Source organism: Squalius cephalus, assembly GCF_949319135.1.
Source record: "Squalius cephalus genome assembly, chromosome: 5".
Classification (NCBI taxonomy): domain Eukaryota; kingdom Metazoa; phylum Chordata; class Actinopteri; order Cypriniformes; family Leuciscidae; genus Squalius; species Squalius cephalus.
The window spans coordinates 40,122,775-40,143,964 of NC_137126.1; the positions used below are offsets into that span (position 1 = coordinate 40,122,775).

Here is a 21,190-nt window from a genome sequence, read left to right on the forward strand (position 1 = left end):
ACTGATTGTGATTTAGACAAAAAAAAAGTCATATTACAGCATATTATGTTTTTTAGATCAGTACATTCACAATTGGTCAGAAGTGAACGCTTTTGATTTTTAACCATAATATAAAAGTATGATTATTGATATTAGATTGTTATAAATAATATACAGGGGATATTAAAATCCATAGATGTTTGTGCTTCCGTAGCTACGCAGCAGCTCTAGGCGGAACCTTTAATTTGGAGGTAACCGTTGTGAGACGGATCTGTGTGAAGGACGGAACCTAAACAGCCACGTAGTATAGGCAGGAGCACGTCTAAGGTTGGTGCTTAATTACTTTTTTTTATCATCTCTTCTAATCACCAGACTAATAATTCACCATTTCACGTGACGACTGCTATGCAGAAGCGTGGTCGCGTGTCAGTGTCATGCATCAGTTGCTTAAGGCTTTTAGATCCCGTGCGATGTGGCTAAGTAGCTAAAAGGCTGATGCTAATGAGATCAGAGATTTATAATAATAAACTCACTTTAACACTGTATCTCCAGTGGTTTTTCACTTTTTCTGTGCTGCTGGTTATTTAATGTGATTGACGCGTTTGTTGCTGAGCTTTCATTTTCAGTTCATTGCACAGAAATAAGGGACATAATCTCTGTTGAGTGACAGTTAATCAAAAATGCTGTTGTCAGTCTGATCTGTCGATATGTGATATTATGACAAGGTTGATTTTAAAGTAATGACAGCTTTGTTTGCATGTCAGGTGTCTGATAAGCGTCTTAAATCGCACTAGTCTATAGTTAGACTCGTGTTGAAGGTTAGTCTAATCCTCTAGCATTGTGTGAGACAGAAATCTCATTCCTCCACCTTAATGACATTTAATGATGACACTTCATGATGCCTTTCATGACACTTAACCATTAGGACAACAACTAGGATAAAGCAAACTACAGTGCTGAAAAGTTTATATAAGGAAGAATATATGCATGAGTGTATATGAAGGATTATTCAGTTCAATCTCTTGCTGCTTTTATTTTCTCATGAAATAGTTTTCCTTGCCTATAACTCAGTATGAGTCATCATCACCACCTGTCAGCAATAATGTGTCCAATATTTATAAATATTGACAAATAAAGCATTCACTTCAGTGAGTGAATGGAGACTAAATAATTCATTTCATTTAAAGCAGATTTTTAGTTTATTTATTGAATTTTCTTCGCAGAAAGACGGATAACCTTTGTGTTGACAGCTGACTGTATTGACTAAAGCATATATTGCATATCATGCATGCATTAAGCACTACAGGAACTACTTTCCAATGCATTGGAAACCTAATAAAAGAGGACTATTTTAATTGTATTGCTTTTCTCCATAAGAGACTTGTATGAAGCGTTGAGCTATGGTTGGAGCGGACATATGGTTTTAGAGGAATTAAGTGATAATATTAGCCCCCTTCGCACCAGGTAGTCATAGGTATTGTTATAGTTATAGAGTAGTTTGATGTCATGTTATCATTTCTATAAAAAAAGAGAAAATCAAAACATTCTAGTGATAATCTCTGATTCATTTCTAAATGGAAATGTTGCTGGTTTGAAAGGTAATAGCGGGTTTAGATGTCTGAAGAATCAGCGAACTGTCATTTAAACCACTGTTGTTTGTACTAAGTTACAAGTGTGGTGAAATTTTCCCTCTTTCTTGCCCCAAATTGAGGTGGTATGAATTAGTGGGCTGGTATTTAAAAAAAAAAATTCTAAGGGCACTTTATATAAACGCATGACAAAGAAAAAATTAAACTACTAGTGCCACTTCCAGCAACAATAACAAAAGTATATCACTGGTCACTGTGATTTTGCCAAGTAAGACAGTTCCTGGATCAGCATATTTTTATTCTGAAACATTATTTCTGTCCAAAAATGTAGTCCTATCCCTACCCCTACATGACCCTACCCATAACTTATCCCTAAAATCAGAGGGAAATAGAAGCATCTAACCCTGGTTGTAAGCCTAAACTTGACATAAACTGTAAGCTTGTCCCTCAAATCTGATTGGTTGATTGGAATATTGTTCCAGGATTAGCAAAGATATTGATTCAGGAACATGTTGTGAATCACGTTCACTGTATGTCACCATTGTGCACTTAACCAAGACTGCTTTAACTGTGCAATGAATTTTGAACCCTTCTCACAGTATGGATGATTTTAAGTAATGTTTTCATTCCTCAGGTTCACCGAGGACTGAAGTCGTCTGCACCATCCAGGCCAGCCTGCAGTCTCTACCAAAATTTACCGAGCATGAAGTAAAGTTGAATTGCACTAGTGAGGCCCAGCTTATTTTTTAATGGATGCTAGAACAGCATCTGTATATCAAGAGATATGGAAAATGGAAATAATTGGTCAATTGAGGCCATCCCTCAGCTGCTGAATGCACAACACCCAGACAGCAATACTGTAGAATCTCTGAAGTCGGAGAGATCACCCGTAACAAAGAAAATCCCAAATGGTGAGTGTGGTTTTTTTTAAGATGAAATTTGATGGATGATGTTCTAAACTGGTGGTGACCCACAGGGGGCTGCAAGAGTATGTTAGGGGGTCCGTGGAAAAGTTCAGAGCAAAACAAAATAATTTTTTTACTATTTAATTAATGCTTTTAATTTAAAATTACGGAGCCATGCAGGAAAAAAATAGTAGGCTAAATCGTGCGCACGATTTACTAATTTGTTCCCTCGATTTATAAATCGTGCGCTCAATTAACTTATTTCTTGCATGTCATGAGTGGGGCTCTGTATAAAATAAATAATAATAAAAAAAATGTATTTCAATAAAAAAATAAAAAAATAAAACAAAATTGATTTAAATAAAAAGGTTGATTTAAAATAGGCTGCATCTAACAGTACAATACTATACTAGTGAGTAGAAAAAAGCATAATGTAACGTAAAAGAAACTAAATATTTTCCAAATAATATTTTACACATGTTTGTAATATATTTTATAGTTTAAATTGGGTCTTTATCGTGTATAAGATATACAATTTATACTCAAAATGTGAGCGTATGCAGGATTCACTGTTAAGCTTGTCTTATGAGAGTTGTTTGTTGTGTTCAGTTTATTCAAAACTTGGCAACATTTCTAAGTGAACATTTGCTGTTTACTGCGTCACTTGGCTTTGAGATGTTTTTTCTTCCCACTTTTCAATGCTATTTGTTGCCTTATTGAGAAGCATTTTTCTCTAGATATATCCACAAACTTCCCCCTCACTTTTAGTGTCAGTTTCCTGAACTGTGACTGTAGCTCGATTAGGCTGTTTGACTTGTTCTGCAAGTCTTGCGCACAGGAGAACATTCGGGCTATGCTGGTCTCTAATTATGAAAGTTGTGAATGACCAAAAAGCACCAATCATAACCTCATAGATATAAACAGGCTATTTTAGGTTGTGCTTTGTACTTTAAATGTGCCCAAAGTAACATTTTACCCATAAGGAAAAGAATAATGCTAATGATCTCGACATGTTGAGAAGATGGTCCCCCTTAATGCTGGACTATTCACATTCTCTTAGTAATAGATGCGTCTGTCTGTAGAATAAATGAATCACGGATGACAAATATGTCTATGAATGGGCCATTGCTTTCTACAGAATTGTTGGTAACAATCAGGTTCAATTTGTTAAAATTTAGTTAAATGCATTAGTTAACATGATCTAACAATGAAAAATACTTCTAAATCATTTATGAGCATTCTTAGTTAATGTTAATTTCAACATTTACTAATACATTATTAAAATCATTTTTATTAATATTATTTAATGGACTTGAGCTAACATGAACTAACAATGATTAGTTGTATTTTTATTAACTAATTTACAAAGATAGGCTAAATACGGTAACAAATGTATGGCTCAATGTTAATGTTAGTAAATGCATTACTAATGGGACCTTATTGTAAAGTCTTACCAAATAGTTTTTGCATGGAGTGATATTTACTAAAGCATAAAAAGTGCTCTTTTAAAATAAGTTAATTTTATTTCATCACATTTTTACTTAACTTTAATAACTTTAGATGCAATAATTTTTTTTATTTTTTTATAGTTATAGTTTATTTTTAGCAAGGCCTACAGTTGTTAAATGACCAGTCAGTAATTTTATTTTTCTGTATAGTAATTAATGTGGTCCATAACAGGTCAGTCTGAACAATGAAAGTTGTAATGAACCAAAATATAGTTCATGATATGTCATCCATGCTGATGCACGGTATGCATTGGCCTGTAAAACACTAAAAACACCTGTAAACATAACGCTGAATCCCTTCTCTTTGTTGTAGGTCATGTCAAAGCAGAGCTGTTGCCAAACGGAGAGGCCGTGGTGGAGGGTCAGGAAGCTCACGGAGGCAGCACCCCACCTCTGGCAACTCCTTCCCCGGGCAGCCGCCTTGCCGACTCCCCCCTGAGCGCACAGCTGGATCCAGGTGTGGCCTCTTTCCATGACAGCCTAGAGAAGTCTGAGGCAGCTCTTGCAGAGGGCTCTATTCACAAGGGTGACGCATTGCAATCGCTCAGACTAAGTATTCCTATGCAGGAGACCGAATTGTGTAAGCATACGATATTGGATAACCCCCCGAATCACCCTCGTCCCTTCCTGTTGTGTTGTAATTCCCCCCAGTTTGGCTTTTGAGGCTGATTTAGGCTAACCCTCCCTGTTTGCTTTATCCTATTTTTGCCTGCTTCTCAGTTTTGGCTTGCAGAGAGATTTTAATTGGAATCTCTTCATTGCATAATGTCCTAATTAATTAAAGGCTAATTAGTCTCTCCTGTGATTGTTGGTGATTTGATTTCTGACAATTCTGTGCAATACCGGGGTTGTTGTGCTGGTTGGTGATTCAGGAAAAGTTAAGCTTTTCTGGGAACAACATAACAAGATGCACGTTGTCTTGCCAGTATTTAAGTCAATTTGGCTTGGACGTGAAATATGGCTGAACTAATAACTAACTGACGCAGAAATTGAAGTGTGCTTTTCTCTTTTTCTAACTAAGGCAGATGGAATGGCTTATTTTGGGTTGCAGAGATCACATGGTGTTTGCTCTGCCAGGATGAGCATGAAGCTTCACTCTTAAAAGACTTGGGAGACATTTTAATGATTCTGGTTCCATTTCCACTTTACAATTCCCTTAATGATTCTAATTAGTAATTACTGATTCTTCTAGTAATTTTGCTGTGGAAAATGCTCAGCAGCCTGGTTATTATTAATTTCGGATTTTAACAGAGCAGTAATAACAAATCAGATTTTATTATACAGTTCCAGCAACAACAACAAAAAACACATTACCATATTTATTCCTTTTAGTAACTTATTTATTTAGACCAATGCTTTGAATTTAGTTTTTCTGAGGCCATTGTACCAAAACATATAAACCACACTCGCTCATCATCATCACAACTGTAAAAAGATGAGAAAGATGACTCTGCATATTGCGTTATTACAGAACCAGTAAGTTCTTGTATTTTTGTAAAAATGGAACCAGTTGTCAAAGCCATCCCTAGAAATAGCATTGTCAAACAAGCATTTTTCTCGTAAAATCAATAGCCTGTTGCATTCAATCCAATACAGCTTGGTTGACAATATCTGAACACCTGCCTATTTTTATGTAGCAAGAGTTTTTGTGCATTTGTTGACTCTGTCTTTCTTGTAGCTTCAAAAGAGCCATCAGTGGAGATGGAAAATGAAGAAAAAATTCGTCAGGAAGCTCGCCGGCGTCTAGAGGAACAGCTCAAACAATACAGAGTACAGCGGCACACAGAGCGAGTGAGTCACTTTCAGTTTCTATGAAATGACTGATATTTAATTAAATTAATAGTTTATCAAAAAAAAATTAAATTGGCATAATTTACTCACCCTCGTTACGTGTTGACTTTCCTTGTCTGCTATATTTCAAGTCTTAAGTCATAATAAAATATGGTCTGTTCCTTTCACAAAATTATAAATCCAGTGTATTTAAATATGGCACATGAAGAAGCATCACACTAAATTGACTTCAAGAATGTTAAACGTTTTTTGTTCTTTTACATTTTTTTTGTTTGATATCCACCATTTATTTATTCATTTTAACATTCTCATTCCTTTTGTGTTCCTTGGGGGGAAAAAATCAAACAGGATTGGAACAACATGAGGGTGGCCAAATCATTTGAGTAAATCATTTATTTAATATTAGCTATAGGTGGACTTGATGGACTTAATGTTAGACATAGATAAACAGCTCAGTGTTTGTCCAGTGTTTGCTGCTGTTTCCTGTTTTACATGTCTTATTATGTTTAATCATCATTTCTTTGTCTCATTCAGACCAGGCGGTCCACTCCTAAGAGCCGCCTATTTAGCACTTTGGACCCAGAGCTCATGCTCCATCCCGAGGGTCTCCCAAGGGCCAATACTGTTGCCATGACTAAGGAATACTCTTTCATGCGCACCAGCGTTCCTCGTGGTCCCAAACTGGGAAGTCTAGGAATCCCTTCCAACAAGAAATCCAAATCATCTCGTTCCAGCAAGATCCACTCTCTCGCCGACTACAAAACTCCCGAATCTGACGATAAAGGCGCAGAAGCACCTGGTGGGGGAGTTTCTGTGTCTGCCGACTCATCGTTTAGCTCGCTGCATTCCTCCATCAGCTCAGTTTCCACCATTTCGCAAATCAGCATCAGCTCTGAGACCAATCCCCATTTGGAAACATCTCAGCTAATCAGAGACAACATCTCTGAGGTGGATGGCAGCGAATCAGGTTTCAGAGCTGACGGCAATGACAGCGATAGCTCGTCCTATAGCAGTGTGTCTACTACAGGGACATATAATATGTTAGCTGCAATAGCGAACAGGCCAAAGGCTCCATATACTGTTGAAGGGAGAGAGATTGCTCCAGAAGCCATGGGCCACTTTCCATCACTGCAGGAAGTCCTGCAGGCAGCCACTGAAGAGAGACACATGGAAGAGATGGAGCTGGACAGAGAGGGCAGCGTAGAGCCTCGCAGTCGCAGGGACAGCTTCTCCAGCAGGTATGGGCCCGATATTTCCACCGGTTAGTCCATTCCCTAAATATTTTTAGACCTTTAGGTGAACATTATTATCTATCAGGAAACCAGCCCATTAAACCTTCATGATTGAACTATACGTTTTCAGTGTGTCATTTGGGAGTTCTGTGATGGGGACTCATGATGAGATGCTGCAAGTGCTGAAAGAGAAAATGAGGTTAGAAGGACAACTGGAGTCTCTTTCATCCGAGGCCAGTCAGGTGAGTTAACCTGGGACTAGGCATTTTATTTGATCAAAATACAGTAAAAAAAAAAAATACTATACAAATATTAAATATTATTATAAATTTAATTGAACGTTTTTTATTTTTATGTATTTTAAAATGTAATATATTTCTGTGATGTGTCAGCCTTCAGTGTCACATGATCCTTTCGAAATCATTCTAATATGCTGATTTGGTGCTCAAGAAACATTTCTTATCAATGTTATCTTAATATCTTATTATCATTATATCATCATTTTTAAAGTATATAATATAAAGGATAAAAAAAACAGTTTTATTTGAAATAGTTTTATTGTAATATTTATAAATGTTCACTGTCACTTTTGATCAATTTAATGCTTCCTTGGTGAATAAAAGTATTAATTTCTTTTTAAAAAATCTTACTGACCTCAAACTTTTGAACAGTAGTGTGCATATATACATGTTTATATATTTATTAATTGTTATAAATATACTTCTTAAAAGCATGTTTGAAACCACATGGATCATCTAAAACCGTACCTTCATTTCCAGGCTCTGAAAGAAAAAACGGAGCTCCAGGCACAGCTGGCTACAGTAAATGCTCAGTTGCAGGTCCAGGTGGAGCAAACCCAGGCCAGTCAGGAGAGGCAGAGCACCCTCACCTCTGAGGTCACCACGCTACGCTCCAAGTGCTCTACTCTGGAGAAGGCTATGGTGGATCTCCAGGGCAATCTGGAGGGGAAGAACGCCAGCCTGGCCTCACTGGGCAATGACCTGCAGCTGGCTGAAGAGCAGTACCAGAGGCTGATGGTCAAAGTGGAGGAGATGCAGCAGAGCCTGAATACCAGGGACAACACAGGTGAGGAAAAAGTGGTAGATGTACATGTCAGGGTTGAGCTTGATCAGTTGGTATACTCAATATCAGTCTCAATGTGTAAACTTTACACAGATATTGAACTGAACTGAACTGAACTGACTTGAATTGACTTGACTATCGTTACTCAGGGCGGTTAACATGGTGATAGCGCTTTTGCCCACTAGTACCAGTAGATTTTAGTACATTTAGTGTCCTGGGAACTATTTCAATCACTGTTAAAAAATTATCTAGTAACAAAATATTGGCCAAGGTGATTAATTAGCTTTTTCTGGTTTAAAAAACAAACAAACCTGTTGATAAACCCTTAACTGTGTTCATTTGACTGGTCAACATAAGTGACCTTGAGCTTGGGAAAGGCACTTTGAATATAAAACTTATAATAATAATTATAAGTGAAAATATAATAAGTGAAATATTGAGTAAATGTATAGAAATATACATACTATTTATAATAATTGTAACATTATTATAATAATAATAATAATAGTATAAAAATCTTTACATACTAGGGGTTGATCCACACTTATTTGGTTAAAGTCAACGTCGACTAGTCGCTGATGACATCATAAATGAACAAATAAGCCGAGCTGAGACTCGAATGCGGGTTGCCTTGTTCACAGCTATGGCATATGACACAGCGCTGCCCACAAGGCTATTGCTCCTACATAATATCTTATTTTGATCAATTCTTTTGTCTTTTGGTCATCACGTTTCTCACAGATTCCGGCTCGTTCTAAATCAGATACAGAGAAAGTAGCACAGCAAAGATTACATTTATATGATTATGAATGCATTTGTGTGAGAGAGATTGCATGTGATTTAATTCTACCTGGCAATGTCTCTACTAATAGTGACTCTGTGGGTTTCAGTTACTAAGAAATATATGCTAGAACTTTTTAGTTTCTAAGCTATTTTATTGATAAAATCACAGAACAGTGGCGACAATACATTTCTGTGCTACTAAATGTGCGAGCTACTGTCTGTATGTGTGTTAGTTTAGAACCGCGATTAACTTACGTGTACAATAAGCTGTTTAAAACGTGCATTCACCCGATCAATTTTGAGCATCCAGATGATATAATCAAGCGTATCTTGTGGAGCGCTCTCGGAGTATGCAATTATTTGTCATTGATTTTAATGGTTGGAAACGGAACATAAAAGTGGATTTCAAAGATTTCTTATCCTGTTGCGCCCTCATGATCAGCGACTAGTCGACATCAAGTTTAAAGCGTCATGGCAGAGCATTAAAGTCGACTAGTCTGTGCAACCCACAGACTACATAAATGATTCACGTCTCTTTCTATACACCTTTGTTCAAATGTTTGGGGTCAGTGATTTTCTTTTTATACAAATTAATACTTTTATTCAGCAAGGATGCATTAAATTGATCAAGCTTGATGGTAAAGACATTTTTTAATGTTACAACATTTTTTATTTTATTTTTATAATTTATGTTCTTTTGAACTTTCTATTCATCAAATTATCCTGAAAAAATGTGTCAGTTTCCACAAAAATATTAAGCAGCACAAATGTTTTCAGCATTGATAATAATAAGAGATGTTTCTTGAGCACCACATCATATCAGAATGATTGCTGAAGGATCATGTGACACTGACTGGAGTAATGGTGCTGAAATCCAGTTTTGCCATCAAAGAAATAAATTACATTTTAAATATATTGAAGTAGAAAATGGATATTTAAAAGTGTAATAATATTTCACAATTTTACTTTTTAATTTAGCCTTGGTGAGCAGCAGAGACTTAAAAAACAAACAAAAAAAAACAGTAAAAAGTATTAACCCCAAACTTTTGAACAGTAGTGTATATAGCATATTTTGACACTCTCCATGTTGTTGCTTCAGTCCCTTCAGTTCGAATAGTCTGTGCAACCCCTATTACATACCATGTTCGTTGTTTTCTACTTAGTCTCTGAGTTCCGGCAGCAGATGGGAGGCCTGCAGACACAGCTTCAGCGGGTCCAGAGCGAGAGGAACGCTCTGCAGAGCAGACTGAAGACCTCGCAGGCAGAAGTGGACTCCCTGCAGCAGCTCCGCATCTGGTACCAGCAGCAGCTGAGTATGGCACAGGAGGCACGTGTGCGACTGCAGGGAGAGATGGCAAACATGCAGGTATAATGTGCAAATTAGTATAAATTAGTTTTCCCATAACATGTATACTACCATTCTCAGTTTTGAGTCGGTAAGATTTTTTTAATCTTTTTGAAAGAAGTCTTATGGTCACCAAGACGGCATTTTTTTGATCAACAATACAGTACAATTGAAAAGCATTATTTCAAAATAGCTGTTTTCTATTAAAATGTATTTTTTTCCTTTGGAGACAAAGCTGAATTTTCAGCATCATTACTCCAGTCACATGATCCTTCAGAAATCTTTCTAATATGCTAATTTTGGTGCTCAAGAAACATTTCTTGTTATTATCCATGTTGTAAACATTTGTGCTAAATTTGTTTTGTGGAAGAGAACTACATTTGCAACATTATAAATGTCTTTATTGTAACTTTTGATCAATTCAATGCATCCTTGCTGAATAAAAGTGTTCATTTATTTCAAAAAACTTAAAACAACTTACTGAACCCAATCTTTTGAACGGTAGTATATGTATTCAAAATCAGAAAGTTTATCAGAAAGGTTCAGATGCAGAATGGCCATCTTTAGTGTGCATTTGTTTGTATATTTACTTTCAGGCCGGTCAAATGACTCAGATTGGTGTGTTGGAAAATCTGAAGATGGAGAACGTTACTCTGTCGCACAAACTCACAGAGACGAACCATCGCTCTATAAAAGAGAAGGAACGGATTGCTGTACAACTACAGAGTATAGAGGTCTGGCACTATATTTTGTTTTTTACAACGATGAAAAAGTTGAAGGAAGATGAAATTGATGAAATCTAAAAAGCATAAACAATAATAATAGATTGATTCTTATCCAGGCGGACATGTTGACTCAAGAAGCGTCCATACATCAGATCCAGGAGGCAAAGACGATGGTGGAGGAAGATCTTCAGCACAAGCTGGAAGAGTTTGAGGAGGAGCGAGAGCATCTTCTCAAACTTGCTAATACAGCCACAACACTAGAGAGAGAGCTAGAGCAGGTATCTAAACACCAGCATGCGCACACACACACACACACAGTTGTAGATTCAAACCCTTTAGCATTGTGCTCTTGATCAAAACCCTTAATCCAAGGTTGCTTCATGGGGACATTCTTGTAATATGTTATTTTGAATATAAGAATTCCCTAATGATGTCAAGTCAAGTCACCTTTATTTATGCTTTATACAATGCAGCAGCTTTACAGTGATAAACAGGAAAGTATTGATCAACGATACAAACATTCTTCAATTCAGCTGTAAAGCAGCTCTAAAAAGACAATAGTAAACCGTCAGTTTACAATAGTAAATGGCAGCTCTGGAGAAAACAGTGTCATCATCTAGCTCAGTTCAGTTCTCATAGTGCCAGTGCATTCAAGTCAATAATATTACCGAATATAAAGGGTCCCCTACTAAGCAAGCCAAAAGGCGACAATGGCGACGGTTCTCTTCTGGCCAGACGAACCTACATGCTGTGGTTTAATTCCAGGCTTAATTCAATCAAAAGTCAGATTGTGGATTGATATAATTCAGAACATTTCATCCAGTTCCTTCTGCTTGAAGATCGGGATACATTACATCAGCATTTGGTGGGGAGGCCATAGGGTTTGTGCAGGGGACTTCTCTGGTTCTCATGGTCTTTGCTGAGGATCTGTGCTGATGACAGTCTTGTCGACAAGGTCTTTGCAGGGGACCTGTCTCTACGGCTTGTCTAGTTGTCATGGTGTCCTCTCACATCTGGTCTGGATACGGACTAGATCTGGCTGAGTATGTTAACCCTGGGATAAGAATGAGACAGACAGACTAATATTAGCGTAGATGCCAGGCTTCTGACGATGTAACTAGTACATCGGATGTTATGGGAAGTGTTCTGGGTAACCTAATTTATGCAGACTAATGACTCAAACGACTCAACTTCTTCTCCATCCAGGTCAAACTCATTCTCTCCCAAAAAGACGCCGAGCTGGAGTTGTTACAGCGTGAGCACCTAGAGCTGATGAAGCAGCTCACCACTACTCAGGAGAACCTCCAAACCAAAGAACAGTCCCTTAATCAGCTGGAGGCCCGTTACCAGGAGCTCCAGGCCCAGCTGGAGGAGCTACAAACTGACGCCACAGCTAAAGAGGAAACCCTGCAGTATCTCCAAAATGAGAAAATAGTCCTGGAAGTGGCTCTGCAGGCAGCACGGGCAGATAAGAGCGAACTGGATGAAGGAGCAGAAAGGCTTGGAGAGGAAGTGCTGTTGGCCTCAGACACACTTGACCAGCTTAGACAGGAAGTGCAGGTTAAAGCAACCCAGGTGAGAGGTTTGAATCGGAGTGATGTGCTTTTTTGTAACTGGAATATTAGGATGGGTTCAGATTGCATCTTTTCCCTTTCTCTACAAGATTGAAGCTCTCAAGCAAGAGAATGGCACCCTCAAAAAACAAGCACAGAAACTGAAAGAGCAGTTCATGCAGCAAAAGGTAGGCGGCCCAAAGATCTGAGTTCCTTCAAAATGTACACTCCAAACATATTTAGATTTATTGAATTAAGATTTGTGTATTTGAATTGCATTTAAAATTGGGTTGCACTTTATTTTAAGGTGTCATAGTATGTAAATATATAATTACACTGTAACAGAGAAATATTAATTAACAACATGTACTTACTGTAGGATTAGGATTTGGTTGAGGGTTAGTTGCTTGTAATTATGTATAATTTACTGTTATTACTATGGTAAGTACATGTAACATTTGTAACAAGGACACTGTAAAATAAAATGTTACCCCAAATTCTGTTCATTTGGATTACACTGTTTTAAACAAACTAATAAACTTAAAGTGATGCATATTTGTCAGTCACACATAAATGAAACTGGTAAGATTTCTGCACTTAAAAATAAAAAATAAAATCATGGCATTGTTTAATTTACCACTTGATTATATATATATATATATTTTTAATAATATTTTCAAAATGCATTTATTCAAATTGCTTAGAATCAGTATAAATCTGTTATTTGTGAAAACAATAAAATTCATTCAGTTAAAAAGGATAAATGTTAAAATATAGCTAGCTGTGGAACAAGCAATATTCAGTTAGTTAAAATGTATGAGACTGAATCAGATTGGATTTATTGATGATAAATATATCTAAAACTGTTTGTGTATTTAAAACATATTCAGTTTATTAGTTCTATTATTGAAATCTTATCTGTTTCTTACTGGTATGACTGACAAATATGCCTTGTTTGTTGCTGGATAAGACTAAGTTGTGAGGAGGTTTTACCACAACAAAATAGTCAAATGGGGTTTGGCAGAAGTGTCCTTAATCTACTGTACTCTTTCTTGCAGGTGATGGTCGAAGCTTACCGGAGAGACGCCAGCTCCAAAGACCAGTTGATCTCGGAGTTGAAGGCTTCTAAAAAGCGTCTGGTGGCGGAGGTGAAGGACCTGAAGCAGGAGCTGTTAAGAATGGAGGGAGAAAAGAAGAGTGCAGAGCAGGAACAGGATCGCCTTCAGAAGGAGGTGGAGAGAGTCCAGCAGCAGATGAACAGCCTGGAAGCCCATTTACAGTCCGTACAGACAGAGAGAGACCAACTTGACTCTCAGCTGCAGGTACACACCCACTGCATTACTAAGATCATCTCGGTTGCAAGGATACAGACTTTTTCCTACATAGAGACGACGGAGCGTCATGCGTCAAAATCTGAAAACATCCTGAAGCAATGCAACCCTCTCCATTGACTTTGTATTGCGTGAAGCTGCCTCCTTGTCATTTATGACTTATAACAAAAAACAGAACAATGTCTAAAAGCTGCTATGTGACAAGGGTGTACATCAAGCCAAAATACCCAGAACTAAGTTTTTATAAGCTGTCGACCCCCCCCCCCCCCCAAAAAAAAAAAAGGACACAAAAGTGGATGCAGGCAATAGAGACAGAGCGCAACGTGTCATATTACTCTGAGAACTAAGCCCACTGGAGGGGAAAGTAATCCGCAACAGGATATGCTAAAAAAATTAAAAATGAAAAAAATCATTATTTTTAACCATGTCAAAGGATTATTTCACCACCCTATGTATTACTGCACACGTAGGCATACTGACTGAGTCAGGATGCCACAATTTACCCATTCTTCCTGCTGATGCTTCTGGTTATCAGTTCTGAAGACTGGAGTAAGGATGGTGAAATTCCAGTTTTGCCATCACAGGAATACATTTCATTTGAAATATATTAAAATAGAAAACGGATATTTTAAATTGTAATAATATTTCACAATATTACTGTTTTTACACTGTATTTTTGTATAAATGTAGCCTTGGTGAGCAGCAGAGACTTAAAAAAACATTAAAAAAAAACATTAAAAAGTATTACCAACCCCAAACTTTTGAACAGTATTGTATATAGCATATTTTGACACTCTCTATGTTGTTGCTTCAGTCCCTTCAGTTTGACCAGAACCATCTGGCATCCGTGACCGAAGAGAATGAAAATCTGAGGAAGAGGATTGAACAAATGCAAGATGAAGCCAAGACGTGAGTCACAATCACACCGCCTCTTCTGCCATAAGGGTTTCCATAGTGATAGTTTTGCTGCTCAGTCTTTGACATCACTGATGTGTGATGTGACATATAGACAATAGTCCCCAAGTGTTCCACCAGTTGTACGTGTTTGCTTATGATCTTGCGTCTCAAGATTAAATCATGAGGGTTTGGGATTTATTCTTCCTATTTCATCTATTTATTAAACAAATTAAAAATGACCCTGAATGTTTAGAAGAACATATGATAGTGAAGTAGACCAAAAATGTTTGTCTAACTTGCTGTTATGCACCTGCTCTTTCCTCTTCCAGGGCTATCTCAGAGCAGAAGGTGAGGATGAAGCGTTTGGGCACAGATTTGACCAGCGCACAGAAAGATATGAAGGCCAAGCATAAGGCCTATGAGAATGCAGTTGGCATTCTGAGCCGCAGGCTACAGGAAGCTCTCGCCGCCAAAGAGACAGCTGAGGTTGAACTTGACAAACTCAAAGCTCAGGTTTCAGAGGGAGGAAATAGCCAGGAATTTCAGGTAAACTGGTACATTTATTTTACATTTACATTTATGCATTTGGCAGACGCTTTTATCCAAAGTGACTTGCATTGCATTTCAAGGTACACATTTACATTCTTGCTTTCCCTGTGAATCGAACCCATGATCTTGGCGTAGCAAGCGCCAACGCTCTACTGTTGGCTCTATTGATGGTCTACAATATAAACACTAAGAGTTGCATAGTTCCTGAAAGCGTTGGGACACAATGATTATAATTCTTTCACTGTTAAAAACTTGAAGTATTGCAGTGGTGCCGTGAGTAACTATAGTGGATATTATTTTCTAATAACTGATTTATGTGTATTTTTGTCATTGCTTCAGGCCAAGGTGGAGTCCCTGCAGAGAGAGCTGGAGGCAGTGAGCCAGAGTAAAGCCATGCTGGAGAAAGAGCTACAGGAGGTCATCAACCTCACCAGCACTGAGCTGGAGGAATATCAGGAGAAAGTGATGGAACTGGAAGACGAGGTGAGCGCAAACTTATTCTTAATGGCTTAATATATAGCAAACCTGTATGGTTTGGTAACAAATAACAATTAACATGTTTACATGCACATCATTTTCTCAGGTCAGAAAATTGTAGATAATCTTTTTTTCTGAAAAAGATGTTTGCTTGCTGAATTAAAGGAGAACCCCGGTCAATTTTAACATTGAGCAAATTTTTTTGTAAATTTGGAGTGCTGTCAGTACAGAGAACAACGACAAAAATCGGTGTTGCCTACACCGTGTTATCCTCTTTTTAAAATTTGCACCCTGTTGACTTCAATGGGGCAAGTTTTAAACCTGCTTTTAACCTCTTAACATCCATTACATGTCATTACAAGTGCCCAGCCATGTGAGTGATTCCTTCAGAGTGAACACGGGTGAATCTGACTGCAGTAGATGTGAAAGATATGAATAAAAGTGATGTTAATTCAGCCAGCGCACATACCTGTATTTACATCCTGTTTTCGGTCGAAGTCCACAGTAGTCGATTGTCGAGTTCAGGAACTCGACAGGAATCACTCACATGGCTGGGCACTTGTAATGACACATCAAGGATGTTAAGAGGCTAAAAGCAGGTTTAAAACTTGTCCCATTGAAGTCAACAGGGTGCAAATTTTAAATAGAGGATAACACGGTGTAGGCAACACCGATTTTTGTCGTTGTTCTCTGTATTGACAGCACTCCAAATTTACAAAAAAATGAGCTCAATGTTAAAATTGACCGGAGTTCTCCTTTAATGTTACTGTTCAAAAGTTTGGAGTCGGTAAGATTTTGTTTTTGAAAGAAGTCTCTTATGCTCAACAAGGCTTCATTTATTTGATCAAAAACACAATAAATTAAATTTTTTATTTTTATAATTTTTTTGAACAATTATTACATTTTAAAATGATTTTCTTTTTTAACATATTTTGAAGTGTAATTTTCAGCTTCCATTACTCCAGTTTTCAGTGTTACATGATCCTTCAGAAATCACTTTGGTCAAATAAATGTGTCCTTGCTGAATAAAAAATTAAAATAAGTCTTACTGGCCCTAAACCTTTTAATGGCATTGTACATGTATGTGTATCCCCACTATTCTCTTGTGATATTAGAGATGGTTACTCAGTTAATTCATAGTATTTCGGCTCAATAATTTAATCAACTCTGATTTTGACTATCTGTACACTGACTTGCTCATTTCTTTTAATGTTTGTAAAAAAAAAAGTGTCCTCCTTGCTCCATATTTCACTGATAGCTTTTATTTAATTAAAATACCAGTAATATGATGTATTTTTTTAAGTGAGTTTTACATATTGGAGAGTCCAGTGCAATTTGTGAAAGAAGTGGTGTTATCAAAATGTAAGAAATGTTTTGTCACTTTTTTTTTGCCACAGCTCCAAGAGTCACGAAATTTTAAAAAGAGAATTCGCCGCCTGGAAGATGCTAATAAGAAGCTTACGCTTGAGCTAGAGCATGAGAAAGGGAAACTCTCCGGGCTTGGAAAATCCCACAGTGCATTGCGGGAACATGCCAATATTCTAGAGGCTGCACTGGCAAAGAGAGAAGCAGATCTTGTCCAGCTCAACTTGCAGGTGTGATGCGACATTGACAATACTTTAATCAGTGGAATTGATTCGTTTTTTTGTTTTTGTTTAAACGTCTCTGTAATCTTTCACTCCAGGTTCAGGCAGTATTAAAGCGTAAAGAAGAGGAGGACCAGCAGATGAGACAGTTGGTGCAAACGCTGCAGACTGCTCTGGAGAAGGAGAAAATAAAAGTCAAGGATCTCACAGAGCAGGTCAATATATAGTTTAACATCTGCATAGCATTTTCAGTTCCTCTTGAGAACTCCCGAAGGCTTTCGTTTATTTTCTTTTGTGCATGTGTGTGACCTGTGTGTTTGTACGCTTTGTTCAGGTGGCGGAGGCCAAGCTGGAGGCAGCCCATAACCGCAGGCATTACAGGGCAGCCATGCTGGAGCTCAGCGAGATCAAGAAAGATCTGCAGGCCAAAGAGGAGCTTGTCAAAGCCCTGCAGAAAGAGGCTAAGACGCTTGCGTAAGTTTTCCAGACACTCTGGGTTATAGTATCGCAGCTGCCTCGGAAACTCATGATATAGAACTGCTGCCACACATCAAGACATCTTTATGAGGTCCAGTTTTCCTAGAGTGATGTACTGATGGTTGTAAGATATGTGAAGAACCGTAAATGCAGCGATGGAGATCAATACCTGGATTGCTTAATGAATAGATTCAGATGTGTGTGACTTCTCAGATTGTGGTGGTGTCTTTTGTGAATTTCTCTCTCTCTCTCTCTCTGACAGAGCTCAAGATGAGAAGCACTCCGAGGAGGTTTCTCATTTCCAGGAGGAATTAGCTGATGCTCATGCTCAACTCCAGATCCTTCAAAAACAACTTGATGATGAGCTCAACAAACAACCCCTCACTAACCAAGAGGTACAGTGTGGCTTTGTTGCAAAAGCTACCTCTCTGTTTCTACCTCTCTACCCCCCCCCCCCCCCCCCCCCCAGTAATCTGCTAAATGCGACTAAGGCATGAAGATATTACAATATTGTAAACATTAACATCATGATTGTGTTTTGAAATGGTATGTATTATGAAGTGTTATATAAATATATTTGACTTGACATTATCTTCATAGCGAACACTCTCAGAAAAAAAAAGTTTTTTAGTACTAGTAAATTTAAGTAACTAATAATTTTAAGTTTTTAGTCATTTTAGTACTAATATAATAATTTTAGGGGTGGATAAGGTACAAAAAGTTGTCCTTTTAAGGGTTCTGTCCCAGTGAGGGTACACATTTTTGCTTTTGTTTCCCCCTGACCGTTATATTTGAACAACATGATAGACCTAACAGAAGTTAGTTTCATTCATGGCTTTGAAATCTATACTGATCTTTTTATATATGTATCTGTATTCTGTATGGAGAAAAACTAATGAAAAAATACTTCACTATGTATTTATCACACTGTATTCCTGTCTCTTTGCAGGTGGAGGATCTGAAGTGGGAGGTGGAGCAGAGGCAGCGGGAGATCGAGACACAAAAACAGCAGCTGGAGATGGTGGAACAGTGTCACCATAGAGAGATGGACACCCTGCAGGACATGCTACAGGTGCGCTGCTTTGTTCAGCACTTTCAGTCAGTTACTGTTGTGAAAATGTTTATTATTATTTATTTTTCCTGAATTCTGGGCTGTTTTTTGTTTAATGTGATGTGTAGAGGATAAAGGTGGAGCTGGAGATGGTGCAGGAAGATCTCAACGGCACGCGGAAGGATAAATTCATGCTGCAGGCCAAAGTGGGAGAGCTGAGGAGCAGCATGAAGACTGTTCTTCAGCAGAACAACCAGCTCAAACAGGACCTCAAAAACAGCAGGCTCAGAAAGGTAAGACTAATGCTCATTTTAATTAAAAAATTTAGACTGGAATGTAGGTTTGTAATATGTACAGGTAAGTGTGTAATGGAATATTTTCTCTCAATATTTGTGTTCCCACACCAGCGGATGGATCTAAAGGGGGAATCGACCCCAGTGACGCCAGTAAAAATCCCAGACTGCCCTGTTCCTGCTTCACTTTTGGACGAACTGTTGAAACCCTCAACATCCGTCAATAAAGAACCTCTCAATAATCTCCACAACTGTCTGAGACAGCTAAAGTAAGACTTGCACACATCATACCATAGCTTTCTATGTGAAAACTAGAGGAGAGTGTGCACCCTGTAACACTGTCCCACTATTATATATACTAGATATGACAGATTATAGCCAGATATGACAGCGATACTGCAACACGAATCGCCGCAGATGAGCTGCTCTCCAGAAAGCCAATGCGCAAACTGATGCAAATGAAATGCGCTCAACACACAATCATCTTTATTAAAAATAGTGAGACTAAATGATCTTAATAGTGCTGATGCCGCTTTCTCTCCTATTGTGGTCTTTGATCTTGAAATTAGCTGATGATAAATAAAATGCAGCTCTTGCTTTTATTGACATGATCTCTGTTAAATTTGCATATAGCGCGGAAATTGAAGAACACTGTGACCCTGGACCACAAAACCAGTCACATGGGTCAATTTTTTTTAAAATTGAGATTTATACATCATCTGAAAGCGGAAAAATAAGATTTCCATTGATGTATGGTTTGTTAGGATAGGACAATATTTGGCCGAGATACAACAGTTTGAAAATCTGGAATCTGAGGGTGCAAAAAAATCTAAACATTGAGAAAATCGCCTTTAAAGTTGTGCATTTATGTTCGCAATTGTGCTGCATTCACTCACAAAAATAAATGTTTTATATATCTACGGTTGGAAATTTACAAAATATCTTCATGGAACATGATCTTTACTTAATATCCTAATGATTTTTGGCATAAAAGAAAAAGCTAAAATTTTTACCCATATAATGTATTGTTTGCTATTGCCACAAATATACCCGTGCTACTTGTTACTGTTTTGTGATCCAGGGTCACAATTTCGTTTTGCGGAGACGCATTTATGCGCCGTCAAAGAGTAAATGGAACAGTTTTAAAAAAAATCTGATGGGTATCCGATTAGTAAAAATGCATGAAGAGAGCAGGTGTAAATGGGGCCAAAGAAGAAATGAGAATATCTGGCTGTAACATGTCATATAGCCTTATAATAAATTTACTATATACTATTAAATAATTTTGGGTCAGTAAAGAAAGAAATTAATACTTTCAGCAAGAACTCATTAAATTGATCATAAGTGACAGTAAAGACTTCTGTTTTAAATAAATGCTGTTCTTTTGAACTTTCTATTTATCAAAGAATCATCCTGGTTTCCACAAACGATATTAAGCTGCACTATAACAGGAAAAAAAATTATTGATCACCGAATCATCATATTAGAATGATTTCTGAAGGATCATGTGACACTGAAGATTGGAGTAATGATGCTGAAAATTCAGCCTTGCCATCACATAAATAAATTGCATTTTAAAAGATATTAAAATAGAAAACATTTATTTGAAATTGTAATAATATTAGTGCAATTACACAAAACCTGCTCTCCCTTGCCTCCCTTTTACCACATATTTCATATAAATAAAGCTACCACAATCACATAACAGATTGCGTTCTCCTTCTTTCTCACTCCTCTGATGGTCATTTCTTGTAGGCAGGAGATGGACAGCCTTCAGAAGCAGATGGAGGAACACACGGTCACAGTGACGTCATTAGCCAGCGCAGAGGAGGAGCTCCAAAAACTAGGGTTTCATGACAATATCAGCAACGATTCGTCTAATAAAGAAGAGAACGACGAGAGGCCGGGGGAGATGCAGCCCTCGTAATACACAAAGAATCCTTAAAGACACCGAGGAGAGAGTTCGGTTTTATCTTCACGGGCACTTTTCTTTGTTTATTTTCTTTAATCACCTGCCAACATTTGGCTTTATCCTT

General features: G+C 37.6%; 1 protein-coding gene across 2 annotated transcripts; it reads left to right on the plus strand.

Annotated features, from left to right (window-relative positions):
- Positions 1–226: 226 nt before the first annotated feature.
- golga3 (golgin A3) lies at positions 227–21,184 on the plus strand. Of its 2 annotated transcripts, none has more exons than XM_079871268.1 (24): positions 227–306; positions 2,203–2,479; positions 4,295–4,561; positions 5,660–5,772; positions 6,307–7,010; positions 7,135–7,246; positions 7,784–8,090; positions 10,034–10,236; positions 10,812–10,949; positions 11,057–11,218; positions 12,147–12,515; positions 12,604–12,681; positions 13,552–13,815; positions 14,639–14,733; positions 15,051–15,267; positions 15,610–15,753; positions 17,145–17,342; positions 17,432–17,548; positions 17,668–17,807; positions 18,073–18,205; positions 18,760–18,882; positions 18,990–19,154; positions 19,269–19,423; positions 20,910–21,184. In XM_079871268.1, exons 2-24 carry the CDS (start codon positions 2,353–2,355, stop codon positions 21,079–21,081), a joined length of 4,503 nt encoding a protein of 1,500 aa, XP_079727394.1. In that variant the 5' UTR covers positions 227–306; positions 2,203–2,352; the 3' UTR covers positions 21,082–21,184. The 2 variants fall into 2 exon arrangements, with proteins under 2 accessions (XP_079727394.1, XP_079727395.1); XM_079871269.1 differs by having other exon boundaries at positions 235–306; positions 4,295–4,438.
- Positions 21,185–21,190: the final 6 nt, after the last annotated feature.